At 42.0% G+C, this 14,057-nt stretch overlaps 1 protein-coding gene across 4 annotated transcripts; it reads right to left on the minus strand.

Moving 5' to 3' along the window:
- Positions 1-100: 100 nt before the first annotated feature.
- Positions 101-14,023, minus strand: zfand6 (zinc finger, AN1-type domain 6). Of its 4 annotated transcripts, none has more exons than XM_084154371.1 (6): positions 13,828-14,023; positions 8,331-8,488; positions 5,976-6,096; positions 4,675-4,778; positions 1,195-1,326; positions 101-1,028 (listed from the first exon to the last, which is right to left on the minus strand). In XM_084154371.1, exons 2-6 carry the CDS (start codon positions 8,479-8,481, stop codon positions 880-882), a joined length of 657 nt encoding a protein of 218 aa, XP_084010497.1. In that variant the 5' UTR covers positions 8,482-8,488; positions 13,828-14,023; the 3' UTR covers positions 101-879. The 4 variants fall into 4 exon arrangements, with proteins under 4 accessions (XP_084010497.1, XP_084010495.1, XP_084010498.1 ...); XM_084154369.1 differs by having other exon boundaries at positions 5,967-6,096; XM_084154372.1 differs by lacking the exon at positions 13,828-14,023 and adding an exon at positions 12,974-13,076.
- Between the last annotated feature and the right edge of the window lie 34 nt (positions 14,024-14,057).

The raw sequence follows: 14,057 nt of genomic DNA on the forward strand, positions 1-14,057 counted from the left end.
TAAAGGCATTATATGACAGTCCTCATTAATATCCAAAACCACTTTTTGGACCTTGCTTCATTTGGTTTCTATGTGAGAAAATTGTACCAAATGCACAATGTTTCAAATTTTCAAAAATGTGTTAAAGCTTTATTCAGATCAAAGTTTAGACAGTGAATAAACTAACATAAATACAGAACAATAGATTCAGGTCATACTTCTGTGCACCCATAAATGAACTATATAATCCTCATATCATATAAACTCACAACCGGCAACAACATGCATACAGGCTATTCATAATCATGTGATAAACATAAACTCTTTTACACAGCAGATCACACACACAGTCTTTAAATGACTCAATTATACAAAAAGGTCTGGGAGCAAAGGAGCAAACGTATGCCACAATCCTGGTTTCTTCTCTCTCGCTGATAATGTAAAACAAAATCTGTTCTGTCGTCAGGCTACATACAGTCCAAAAGGAGGAATGGAAAGATCCTTGATGCGTTTTAACATGTTTTTTTTTCTTTTCTTTTTGACACCAGCAAAGCACAGCCCTTCCAGTAGTACCCATCTCAAAGTAATTATAGCCCTATTAGTATGGTAATTAATCAAAATCTAAATATTGTAACATAGTTTAAATCTTCAGATTTTTCACAAACCACAACATTTAAGGGATAAAATAATTAAAACTACAAAGGAAGTAAAAATACATTTCCAAAGACATTTTTTGTAGCTGGCATGCATGATTTTAAAAGGGTCCAATAGGAACGGAGCGTTGTCCACACAAACAACTTCAAATCAAAGAGGAAACAGAGAGAGAAACGAAAAGGTGGTCGATGGTTCATCTAAAACCGCAGGCTTTCGGGTGAGATCCGATTCGCGGCAATCCCGTTTTCAGATTTTTTGGATCTTCTCCCCGACGCAGACAGGGTTTGCTTTCCTGATCTTCTCCGCTGCGTCGGCCTTGTAGTTGAAGGTGCAGTTGTGAATGTCTGAGTACCGGTGCATGCTGCAAAACACGTTGCCGCATCGGCAGTCGAAGCCTGGGTACACAGAAGGCAGAGTTTGAAGGTAAAAGAAATTAAAATGGCTGATCGCCAAATGTGTCTCCTGGATATCAAGTACACACACACACACACAGACAGAGAAAATGGGCAACAACTAAGTCACTGCACTGAGCCAACAGGAGAATGTGTGTCAGAACCTTACCCGTGAGGCCCACTTTCTTGCGGCAGGAGAAGCAGCGATTCTTCTTGGTGGCTTTGGGTTTGTCTGAGTCCAAGGGTTTGTCCTGTCCGTCTACAGAGGCCTGGTCCGTGTCCTCGGATACCGATACAGACACTGGAGGGATCACACAGAACAACAACTTTACCGTATCGCCTTCTCAGCGCATCAATACTACTGCAGCTTTATAGGAATCCCCAATACCCATGCTTTTCAGGTGATGGCACTACATTTCACTGTGCTACAGACTAGGCCTACTATGCTTGTTCCCACTGTTTTTAACATATTTTCAGTAGGAAATAAAAAGGGATGAAAAAAGTATGCAGACATTTTTACGACGCATTTGCTTTTCTTTGGTTTTTATTCACCTTTTGACCATAATGGGTAGAAACGCTTAGTTTATCTGGCACAAATACAGCGCCCTTTCCCAGTAATGGTGAAAATAAGTCAGAAAACAACAGAACAGAAGTGACTGGGTTATTGCAGGATGCCAGTCGTACTTGCCTTTGGGTAAATGTATACACACAGTAAACATTGAACTGTAAGAATTAAGTGTTAAAATACTAACCAGTTCCTTTATTGTTCGTTTCTTGATATTTTTTCCTCCTATTAACAAAGTAAACATTTTTATATACGTGTCCTTTTTACGTTTTTTACAAAACCCATGTTGTACAGTCTTGACCAAATGGGTATGTATGAAGGGACGATTTTTAGAAGGTGCCTGAAGATTGGGACTGTGTCCCGGTACTCTCAAATACGGTACTCCTTTCTTCATGACCTATCCTTCATTACCTATGTACAGTACTGGATGGGGTTTCTACAACCCCCTTTCACCTACCATGACATGGAAGACCAGCGGTCGTAGAGGAAAGGAGACAAGGTAGCCATTGGGATTCAGTAGAAACCAAACGGAAGGAAATGGACCGAAACAGGGAGGGAGTACCTGAACTTGTCCACTAAGAAATGCTTGTTTTGCTACGGTGTGCACTTATGAATACGACCCAGGCTTTGGCCACCCTTGTTGTAGGGGAAGCAGCTAGCAGCTGTCCAGACTCTCACCATCTCTAGAACTCACTCAACCCTCTCTGTAAAAGCTTATAAGCCATGATGACCTAACCATTGACAGCCGTCTGTTCTGTCTGTGTGCGTCCCAAAAGGCACCCTATATGCACACACAGCAGTGCACTACTTTTGACTAGAGCCCTGTGGGCCATGGTCAGAAATAGTGCTATAAAGTGCACTACTTTTGACCAGAGCACTATGGGCCTTGGTCAGAAATAGTGCACTACATAGGGAATAGGGTGACATTTGTCTCGATTGTCCTCACTGACCCTTCTCTCCATCTGGCTCCTCTAGCTTCCTCTTGCGACTGACTGACTTCCTGTCCTGGCCATCCTGGCTTCTCATTGGCTGACTGGCCTGTCTATCAGGGCGAGTCCCTGAGCTACCTGCTGTGCTGGGCTCCTGCTGTTCACTATCTACAGCTGCTCTACATGGTGCTCGCTCTGCACACATAGACATACACACAGACACACACTTTAGCAACTGGTTTGTCATTCAAAACTAAAAGCTTAAAACACTTTTGGGTATTTTCTACCATTCTAAAACTATGTTCCTCTTTAACAAATGTTGAATTGGGTGTATGTACTGTAACTGTTCTAGAAGACAGTAGACAGAAACACTAGAGAACCAGTGTAACTGTTCTAGAAGACAGTAGACAGAAACACTAGAGAACCAGTGTAACTGTTCTAGAAGACAGTAGACAGAAACACTAGAGAACCAGTGTAACTGTTCTAGAAGACAGTAGACAGAAACACTAGAGAACCAGTGTAACTGTTCTAGAAGACAGTAGACAGAAACACTAGAGAACCAGTGTAACAGTTCTAGAAGACAGTAGACAGAAACACTAGAGAACCAGTGTAACAGTTCTAGAAGACAGTAGACAGAAACACTAGAGAACCAGTGTAACAGTTCTAGAAGACAGTAGACAGAAACACTAGAGAACCAGTGTAACAGTTCTAGAAGACAGTAGACAGAAACACTAGAGAACCAGTGTAACAGTTCTAGAAGACAGTAGACAGAAACACTAGAGAACCAGTGTAACTGTTCTAGAAGACAGTAGACAGAAACACTAGAGAACCAGTGTAACTGTTCTAGAAGACAGTAGACAGAAACACTAGAGAACCAGTGTAACTGTTCTAGAAGACAGTAGACAGAAACACTAGAGAACCAGTGTAACTGTTCTAGAAGACAGTAGACAGAAACACTAGAGAACCAGTGTAACTGTTCTAGAAGACAGTAGACAGAAACACTAGAGAACCAGTGTAACAGTTCTAGAAGACAGTAGAGAGAAACACTAGAGAACCAGTGTAACAGTTCTAGAAGACAGTAGACAGAAACACTAGAGAACCAGTGTAACAGTTCTAGAAGACAGTAGACAGAAACACTAGAGAACCAGTGTAACAGTTCTAGAAGACAGTAGACAGAAACACTAGAGAACCAGTGTAACTGTTCTAGAAGACAGTAGACAGAAACACTAGAGAACCAGTGTAACAGTTCTAGAAGACAGTAGACAGAAACACTAGAGAACCAGTGTAACTGTTCTAGAAGACAGTAGACAGAAACACTAGAGAACCAGTGTAACAGTTCTAGAAGACAGTAGACAGAAACACTAGAGAACCAGTGTAACAGTTCTAGAAGACAGTAGACAGAAACACTAGAGAACCAGTGTAACAGTTCTAGAAGACAGTAGACAGAAACACTAGAGAACCAGTGTAACTGTTCTAGAAGACAGTAGACAGAAACACTAGAGAACCAGTGTAACTGTTCTAGAAGACAGTAGACAGAAACACTAGAGAACCAGTGTAACAGTTCTAGAAGACAGTAGACAGAAACACTAGAGAACCAGTGTAACAGTTCTAGAAGACAGTAGACAGAAACACTAGAGAACCAGTGTAACTGTAATCCAGCAGGAGAGGATTGTGTCTGAAATCCTTCCTGAAATTCCTAGGCTGAACTTTGGGCTTTCTCTACTACCGATCTCTAAGCAAACAGAGATGGGACAACAATGTGTGTCTGTGTGTAGAACCACCCCTCGGACTGAGATTGACTGCAAGAGGGTATGAGGTGAAGGGTTTCCATGGTAGTGAGCCAGCGTTGGTCAGTGTGTGTGTGTGTGTGTGTGTGAGAGAGAGACCTCACAGCCTCTCAGGCTATTCACAGGAACATGAAAGGGTAGCACGGCAACAGCACTATTGTGTGAATCCTAACTTGAGATTTGCCTGCATAACTCAAGTATTTTACGTAAACCATGCATTGATGTCAATGAGACCACAACGTGTAAATTGTGCATTCATGTCAATGACATTTTTGCACAGAAATGTGAGTTACACACGCAGATCTCAAATGAGGATTGACTCGTCCCTATGAGAAAAGGTTTGTGGGAAACACGCTGGTAATACACACCCTGTATCTCTTCTGTTTTCAGGTCTTCTTCAGACGTGGCTGTACTCTTCTCTTCTGAATGAGTAGCTGGTGCTGCCGTTAAGAGTGACTGGCTAGATACAACACTGAAAAACATAAATAAAAGTGTTCAATTAGCCTAAAGCATGATCCATCAGTTGGTAGTCTTGATTAGAAGACTAGCTATATACAGTATTATGAAAATGATACACTTGAAGATTTCAAATGTAATCCCATTCAGGAATTTTTCTGAAAATGCACCGAACGGAAGAAAACAGACTGTAAAATCCAATGACATGGGACTCATTGTCATCAACTATGGCAATCATATTACAAAGCATTTCACCTCACTGTCAGACACAGTCAGAATGATTGGCATTGACATTTACATTTGAGTCACTTAGCAGACAATCTTATCCAGAGAGACGTACAGTTAGTGGCAGCTGTTGAAGCAATAAAAAGTGTATTAAATCGATAAAACTGCAACGACTATATAGAATTGAGCAGTACTCAAATTACATACAGTGATTTTACAATTCTTTTTTATTTCAAATATTTTCTGTGGGTTTGAGAAAACAGTGTCCCTGTAGATTTGGTCGGGGCTAGGTATGGTACAGATAGATAGACAAAGAGAGCTCATTAGATAACCACAGAAGGTCTCGTCTGTCTTAACGCACACGCTGGGGAAACGGACATGGCATGTCAAGTGGAATCTGTCTCATAGAAGAGACAGAAGCGTCCAGGGAGATGACATCACACTATTCAGACACAGAACCAGAGATGATAGACTTCCTTGTACTGTACTCCAATGGGGTACAGGAAGACCATGGTGCAAAAATAACCTTCCCTTCCTCAGAGAAACCCCTTAACGATTGACACGCTTTTTTAAAATGACACAACATCTTTTAATTTTGTAACAGGAAATAAATTACCCAGGTTTAAAATAATAATGAAACCCTGGGAATCCACTGTAATACTAGCCTTGACCCTACGTAGTAAGCAATGCAAGAACTACAAATAGTGGTGCAAAATGATTCAACGTAGTTACGTAGCAAAAATACAGACGTGTGCAGGATCGCCATTTAGCTGGGGTTTTTTGTTGCCATAAATGTGTCTTTATAGAAAGGGGTATGTATATCTGGAGTACCTACGTTTCACATAGGCTAGTTTATTAAATTAATTTCCACATGGGCTGTGTATCATATACTGTATGTTGTATGGCTGGCTTGACATGGTGGTGGTGGTGGTGGTGTGGTCATGCCGATAGCGTGTTTCAGAGAAGAGTAGCTGTATACCTACTGTACCTGTTCATCCCGGTGGCTGTGTCTGTGTGGGTCATGGCTGACGGCACGTCTACAGTACTGCTCTCTGAGCACTGGGCTAGGAGGGACTCTCCCAGGCTGCTAACCGCCGCCGAGGACGACACTGCAACGACAACACACGCTTCAATCAGAGCAGCCCAAAAGCAGAGAGGAAGAGGCAAAGCCAGAGAGTGATAACTAGACACAAAATCTGTCTTCGCCAGCAGGTGGCGTTGTTTTCCTCTTTTATTTTGCTCACCAAGCAAGGAGTTTTTGTATTTAGGTCAATGATTGTAGAATTTGATTAACCAAAAATATGATGGCTTATTTGATCGAATATACGTTTTATAATGCTTAGGTTGTTACGAGTGTACTGATATAAGTAGGACATCCTGGAAACTTGGGAGAAAAAAAACAACTTTATATCGGAGTTGTGCCTGTTGTTCACACAGGTACAGTGAGGGAAAAAAGTATTTGATCCCCTGCTGATTTTGTACGTTTGCCCACTGACAAAGACATGATCAGTCTATAATTTTAATGGTAGGTTTATTTGAACAGTGAGAGACAGAATAACAACAAAAAAATCCAGAAAAACACATGTCAAAAATGTTATAAACTGATTTGCATTTTAATGAGGGAAATAAGTATTTGACCGCTCTGCAAAACATGACTTAGTACTTGGTGGCAAAAAACCCTTGTTGGCAATCACAGAGGTCAGACGTTTCTTGTAGTTGGCCACCAGGTTTGCACACATCTCAGGAGGGATTTTGTTCCACTCCTCTTTGCAGATCTTCTCCAAGTCATTAAGGTTTCGAGGCTGACGTTTGGCAACTTGAACCTTCAGCTCCCTCCACAGATTTTCTATGGGATTAAGGTCTGGAGACTGGCTAGGCCACTCCAGGACCTTAATGTGCTTCTTCTTGAGCCACTCCTTTGTTGCCTTGGCCGTGTGTTTTGGGTCATTGTCATGCTGGAATTCCCATCCACGACCCACTTTCCAATGCCCTGGCTGAGGGAAGGAGGTTCTCACACAAGATTTGACGGCACATGGCCCCGTCCATCGTCCCTTTGATGCAGTGAAGTTGCCCTGTCCCCTTAGCAGAAAAACACCCCCAAAGCATAATGTTTCCACCTCCATGTTTGACGGTGGGGGTGGTGTTCTTGGGGTCATAGGCAGCATTCCTCCTCCTCCTCAGACGGCCCTGTATATGTGCTTTCTTGAGCAGGGGGACCTTGCGGGCGCTGCAGGATTTCAGTCCTTCACGGTGTAGTGTGTTACCAATTGTTTTCTTGGTGACTATGGTCCCAGCTGCCTTGAGATCATTGACAAGATCCTCCCGTGTAGTTCTGGGCTGATTCCTCACCATTCTCATGATCATTGCAACTCCACGAGGTGAGATCTTGCATGGAGCCCCAGGCCGAGGGAGATTGACAGTTATTTTGTGTTTCTCCCATTTGCGAATAATCGCACCAACTATTGTCACCTTCTCACCAAGCTGCTTGGCGATGGTCTTGTAGTCCATTCCAGCCTTGTGTAGGTCTACAATCTTCCCCCTGACATCCTTGGAGAGCTCTTTGGTCTTGGCCATAGTGGAGAGTTTGGAATCTGATTGATTGATTGCTTCTGTGGACAGGTGTCTTTTATACAGGTAACAAACTGAGATTAGGAGCACTCCCTTTAGTGTGTGCTCCTAATCTCAGCTCGTTACCTGTATAAAAGACACCTGGGAGCCAGAAATCTCTGATTGAGAGGGGGTCAAATACTTATTTCCCTCATTAAAATGCAAATCAATTTATAACATTTTTGACATGCTTTCTTTCTGGATTTTTTCATTGTTATTCTGTCTCTCATTGTTCAAATAAACCTACCATTAAAATTATAGACTGATAATTTCTTTGTCAGTGGGCAAACGTACAAAATCAGCAGGGGATCAAATACTTTTTTCCCCTCACTGTATCTGCCCTCTCATTGGATAGAATGGTCCAATCTGATCTTGCCTCCTCCCGACTGCCTTCCATTTTTAAAGACATTTATTTTCATTGAGTATCTGCTCAATATAACGGATAATCTGTGCCAAAAGTCACTCACTCAAATGAGACATTGTCTAAAGTTACAGTCACTGTCTGGAGTTACTGTCATCATCATTAGTCTTTCAAACAAACTTAAGTCCTTTTTTTTGTAAACTGACTTCTTCATTGTGAAATAGTAAGTCCCAAACATCAGCAATCGTGCTCACTCAGTCAAAAGTCAAATGGGTCAGTGTCAATATTTTCGTCTAAGAGGACTTGTTGGATTGATGAACTCAATTATCATTAATAAGATATTTGAAAGCTCTGTGGTATTTCCTCCCTACTCACCTGGTGGACTGACTCGTCCATTGTTGTTTTGTCTCTGGAGGAAGTCCTTGTAGCACATCGAACACATGCCATTGTTTCGCGGGTTGCTGTAGAAACCACAGCCCGTGGTGCAGAGCAGCGGCCCCTGGCTCTGGTTGGTCTCCTGGGCCATGTCCCTCCTGTTGAGGTCAAGAGGTGAGAGTTCAAAGGTCAATATGGCTATCACGCCGTTTCAGGATTGGACGCTGCCTAGGTCTAAAACATGCTTAGGTATTGGTGAAAGCCAAAGGGTAGTTTCTTGAAAAAAGAGAGATGCCAAGTGTGCTGTTGCAAAAGGCTATAGGCTAGGCTATGCCACTTAGCAGACACTTTTATCCAAAGTGAGTTTTAGTACCGTGAGAGTGTACATTTTTAGAATAAGTATGTGATCCTTGTGGTAATTGAACACACAACTGTGGTGTTGCTAGTGCCATACTCTTACCAAATGAGACACACAGGACCAGAAGATTCTACTCTTCTAATCTCTAGCCAGCTGGCTGTAGCATTCAACGTGGTGTAAGCCTAAGCAAGTTGGTCATAATTCCCTAGAAAATTCTAGAAGTTGTTTGTTGCATCACAATGCCCGAGCATTCTATGGCAACACAATGACCTAAGCGCTGAAAATGTGTAATCACTGGTACTTAGGCTATCTGATATTAACACATAGCTCTCCTATGTAGATGAATTGCTGAAAGCAGATAATACAAGTAATAATAAAAGCTACCACTAATCTCTGACCAACCGACTGCTGAGTGTGTATGATGTCCCTCTCACTTCTGCTTCTCTCTGGGCCAGCCTGCCCTTGTAAGGCAGTCAAAACAAGATATAGTCTATGTGCAGAGTTCAAATGTGCTGTATTAAAATCAGACGAGGAATCTAAGCCTCACAGTCACTCTCCTGTATAACAAGTGACAGACTTGAGAGAAGAGGGTAAGAAGAGGGGTAAGGAATGAGGCTGCTTATGTCACCAGTAGAACTGGATATGAGTGACCTATACATAGAGACTAACTACAGGTAACATATAGCCTCGGCGTAGGCCAACAACTTTATGTTGTTGAATTACAGCTCACCTTTTATGTTATACACTAGGCCAGGGTTCCCCAACTGGCAGCCCACAGTTGAATTTATTTGGGGGGACACTAAAGAATGCAAAAACACCACCAAATAATTTTGGAGATCTTTTCCAAAGTATTTCCACACATAGAGAGAGATGTGATCGTATACAAATCTAAGCAAGATTTGAAATGACTGTTTTAGTCAAATATTATATATGTTTGGGCTTCTTGCGGTCAATTTGCAGTTTACAAATTATTTGTAATTATGTTCTGGCTCCCCGACCATCCTCTCAAGAAAAGAATCAGCCTGTGGCTGAATCTAGTTGATGATCCCTGCACTAGGCTATATAATTGGGCCTAATCCATTCTATACGGCCTCATTTTCTGTGCGGGGAACAGCATTAGGCCTAATTCGATACAGTCTACTGCTCCATAGCCATGTCGATAGCCTACGCTCTTCGTAACAGTTAGGCTACTATGTCAAAACATCAAAGAAGCCACAGATAAATGAAATCACTGCTAATGTGGTATAAGCTACATAAGGATGCATCCCAAATGACATTATACTAGACCCTGCTCAAAAGTAGTGCACTATATAGGGAATAGGGTGCCATTTGGGACGTAGTCTAACCTAAGCCTGGATATGGTAACAGTGATCTGGGTAGTAGTAATGTAGTGGTGCATTTGCTGGGTTGGTAGTAATGTAATGGTGCATTTGCTGGGTTGGTAGTAATGTAATGGTGCATTTGCTGGGTTGGACATCTGGTGTATGGTTTAGTACACTATCATTTTGTCTGTGGGAGACAGGATAGGGAGGGCTGCTTCACTACCCTGAGAATGCATATGAAAACTATACAGAAAGCATAACAAGCTTTAGTGAGTGTGGACGTGTGACGCCAAAGTGTCGTCAGCATTGTAGTGGGCTCCTTGGTAGTACGGAGAGGACATCATATGACTTCATCGTGACATGGACTTCACCAGCCTAATTCTATCTTTTACATAAACAGAGTGATTTGACTGAAAGTCAGAGAGAGAGCATAATCCAGTGGTAATCTCAGGGACTGTCTTTAATCTGGGTGGATAGCAACCACTCACAGAGGGGCTGAAATACCAAGATTACCATGGTGAAAAGAAAGCTAGCGATACAACAGCAGGTTAACTCAATGAAGATCATGCTAACAGTGAGCTGAGATTCACTCTCTTTCTATTGCTACAGCCTGAAAAGATAGACCACCTATAGGCTCTCTTTTTGCTCAGGTCCTGTGCCACGATTAAAACTTTGGCTGTGCCTGTGTGATTTTTCTCCTTTGATCTGAAATAGCTTACTGGGGGAAGAGACATGCAGGGGTCCTAAATAAGAATTTAGTTGGACAGTGTATACCATGTGTATCCCGTACATACGACTAATACAACTTGAAACGTTATATAGCCAGAGCCCGTATTTATGAAGCGTCTGATCTAGGATCAGATCCTGCCTGTCCATAATAATGTGATTCATTATGATCTAAAAGGCTAAACTGATCCTAGATCAACACTCCTACTTAGAGACGCTTGATAAATACAGGCTCAGATCTCAGGTTCAGAAGATCAGCACCATTCCATTCTGTCCTTCTCAATATTACTGCCACTTTAATTAAAGTCCCTCCTCGCTGCCCTTCCTTGCACCAATCATCGCCCCCTTTCTCTCCCCCTGACCCCCTAGGCTCCGCCTGATGGTGATCTCCAGATTAATTACAGTGAGATTTTATGATGGCCTCCTCTAGTCTAGATTATGTTATGTAATCTGCCATTAAAATCTACACTAGTAACAATCCCACACAAACACACAATACGCACATAAGGGAGAGAGAAACTCACACACACGTCAACGATGCATATAGACTGAAATCAGATCACAGCTTGAGTAGGCTACGTGGAAGCAATAAAACGTGGCGACTTGACACACAGAAGGCTACTTTCTCAGGTTGAACATAGAAACAATGTGGACTGTCTTTACTGCAGGCAAATGAGAGATGCTCCAGCCCAAAACAACGGCACCATTGTAACGCCAAGGTAGTGGGTTCGATCCCCGGGACCACCCATACACAAAAATTTATGCACGCATGACTGTAAGTCGCTTTGGATAAAAGCGTCTGCTAAATGGCATATTATTATTATTATTATTCCCTACGGGCCCTGGTCAAAAGTAGTGCACTATATAAGGAATAGGGTGCCATTTAGGACCCAGCCCTGATGAGAGGTGAATGAGTCGGAGAACACAACAAGCATTAGACCTACCTGGAGCTGAAACTATGTCTGGCATGTCATTGTTACACAGTACAGTAACGTGTCTTTAACGAACATGGTGAGGAATCCAATCCAATATGTAGGCTAGCCTGAACAACTTCCCTAATCATACTAACAGGTAAGAGACATAAGGCCTATCTAAATGCCAAAACATTTGTGTAGACCTACACATTCAGTTTAGCTGAAATCTGGAAAACAAATTTATGAACTCCAGCTGAAGTCTTGTTGCACACATCACACCATAGGCTAGGCCAGTGTTATGTCATTGGCCTAGTTGTGTAACTATGTTTTCAAACCACAGTGAACCAGTTCAACAGAGACTGACACACAGTCACACATGACTATAGGCTACATGCTGACTCTCACACAGATAGGCCGACACATTCACCTAGAGCTCTGCTGCGGATAGAGCTCTCTCCTCTACTAGCAAGGATGTCATGAGGGTATCGGCCAGGGACTTGTCATTGTCAGCTGATTTCATTTATCTCAATGGCATAATGTGGTTTGTGGGACCAATGTAACTAAATAACTGTTCTTATAGGCTAGGGTAATAGCCTACTAGTGTTGTTTGAATAGCCCAACACTATCCAAGTCACAGGAACCCATAGCCATAGGCTAGCCTACATTCACATTACATCACGTGTTAGTCTACATATGATTTGCCATTGGCTTTGTTTATTTAGCTAATGAGCTATCATTTTAACTTAACAGCTACTGCGAGTTTGCCTGTCTTGCTACAGATACAGCAACACTGGGTCTCTACTAGTAAGGATGGACCTAGCAGCAACAGAGGAAGCATGGTTTGGGTCCAGTCTGTTACCTCCATTGTGACTCGAAATAGTCCAATATTAGCTCTGTGATGCAACAAAGTGAAGGGCATTGTACGACAACGTCATAAAAGCTATTTGTTTGTCCTACTCCCAGGCACATTAGCTACAATATCTAATTGGGAAAACAAATGCTGCCATCAACTACATAACATTACCCAAACATATAATCAGACAATATAAACTAGCAACAATTAACCTAGTAAGGAGCTCTTACAGTAGCTTGCAGTGAGTGTAGTAAATTGCGATTAAAATCACACGGAACTGTGTGAAAAAGGTTGTTGAAAATCCCCAGCCTAGCCTGTATTATCGTTTCATTGCCTGCCTCAACAGTGCACAGTAATGTTCAAATAAGTGCATCATTGTAACAGGCAATTTAGGTAGACAAATAACGTTGATTGAGAATAAACCTGAAATGGGTGTCCTTCACAATCATGTAACTTTGTATTGGACCAACCTCAAGAATCGTCTCAAATTCCACCTCTCTCTTTCTACTCCTCTATTTCTTCGTCTCTACACCAGCAGATTACATCCGACATCATACGCAGAATGATGCCACAACGTAACGTACTCTACTGACTACACAAAATCCACTGTCATTGGCTGTTTGTTTAGTAAACCACGCCCATATATATTATCGTCTTTCACAAATTAAACGTCAATCATTTACAGCCTTTTAAAAACACAGCTGGTTGGACAGGGAATGTGAAAGTATACACCCGCCATAAAAGTGACAAAAAACAAGCATAGTGACAAATTGTCACTGACAATAAAATATTGTAACGTTAGCGGCCTCTTAACTAGCTGCCATTTATCAGTGTAACGTTAAGCAAATGTGATCTACTGTACGTCTAAGAAGTTGCTGACATCAACATGATGATGTAGTTAACTAGCTTTCCAACTCGTCTACTGACCTTTTATAGTGAAATCTAAGTTTAAAACAGGGAATGTAAAAAAAAAATGATAGGTAGCTAGCTAGCATCAAGTGTTAAAGTTTTGTGCAGGCTAGCCGTCCTTCGATAAGTGGACAGTGGACACTAACCTAGTTTAAGGACCGAGGTCATACAGTTACAGTAGCTAACGGGGTTAGCTAACTAACTAGTAGCACTGGCAGGATAGTACATCGTATATCTAGTCACACTAACGTTAGCTAGTTAATGTTCGATAACTTAGCTGTACCAGAACATAGATGCTGTAGCTAAATAAAGATCCAAAGCATCGTTAAAAGTTAGTGCGATATCTACTGGCTAGTCCGTTAGCTACCCACCCAGACCTATCAGTAGCTAGCTAGTTTGAACTCACGTTGCTTACCTTCTCTGTTTACGCTTCTGCTCGTAAGTAGCTAGCTACCCCACGACAACTTTTTTGGACTTCGGAAAATAATATCTAGCTAAGAAAAACGAATGATTGTAGGCTTGCTCGCTAACTCAACGCGGTATTGTTGGGTCGGTCTTTTCTCGCCTCTTCCCTACCCCCAACCAGACACTGCCTGTTTTGTTACTTTTTTCACTTAAACTCCGACTGTAAAATTGGTTGTGACG

Source organism: Coregonus lavaretus (genome assembly GCF_964263955.1).
Source record: "Coregonus lavaretus genome assembly, chromosome: 37".
Lineage (NCBI taxonomy): Eukaryota > Metazoa > Chordata > Actinopteri > Salmoniformes > Salmonidae > Coregonus > Coregonus lavaretus.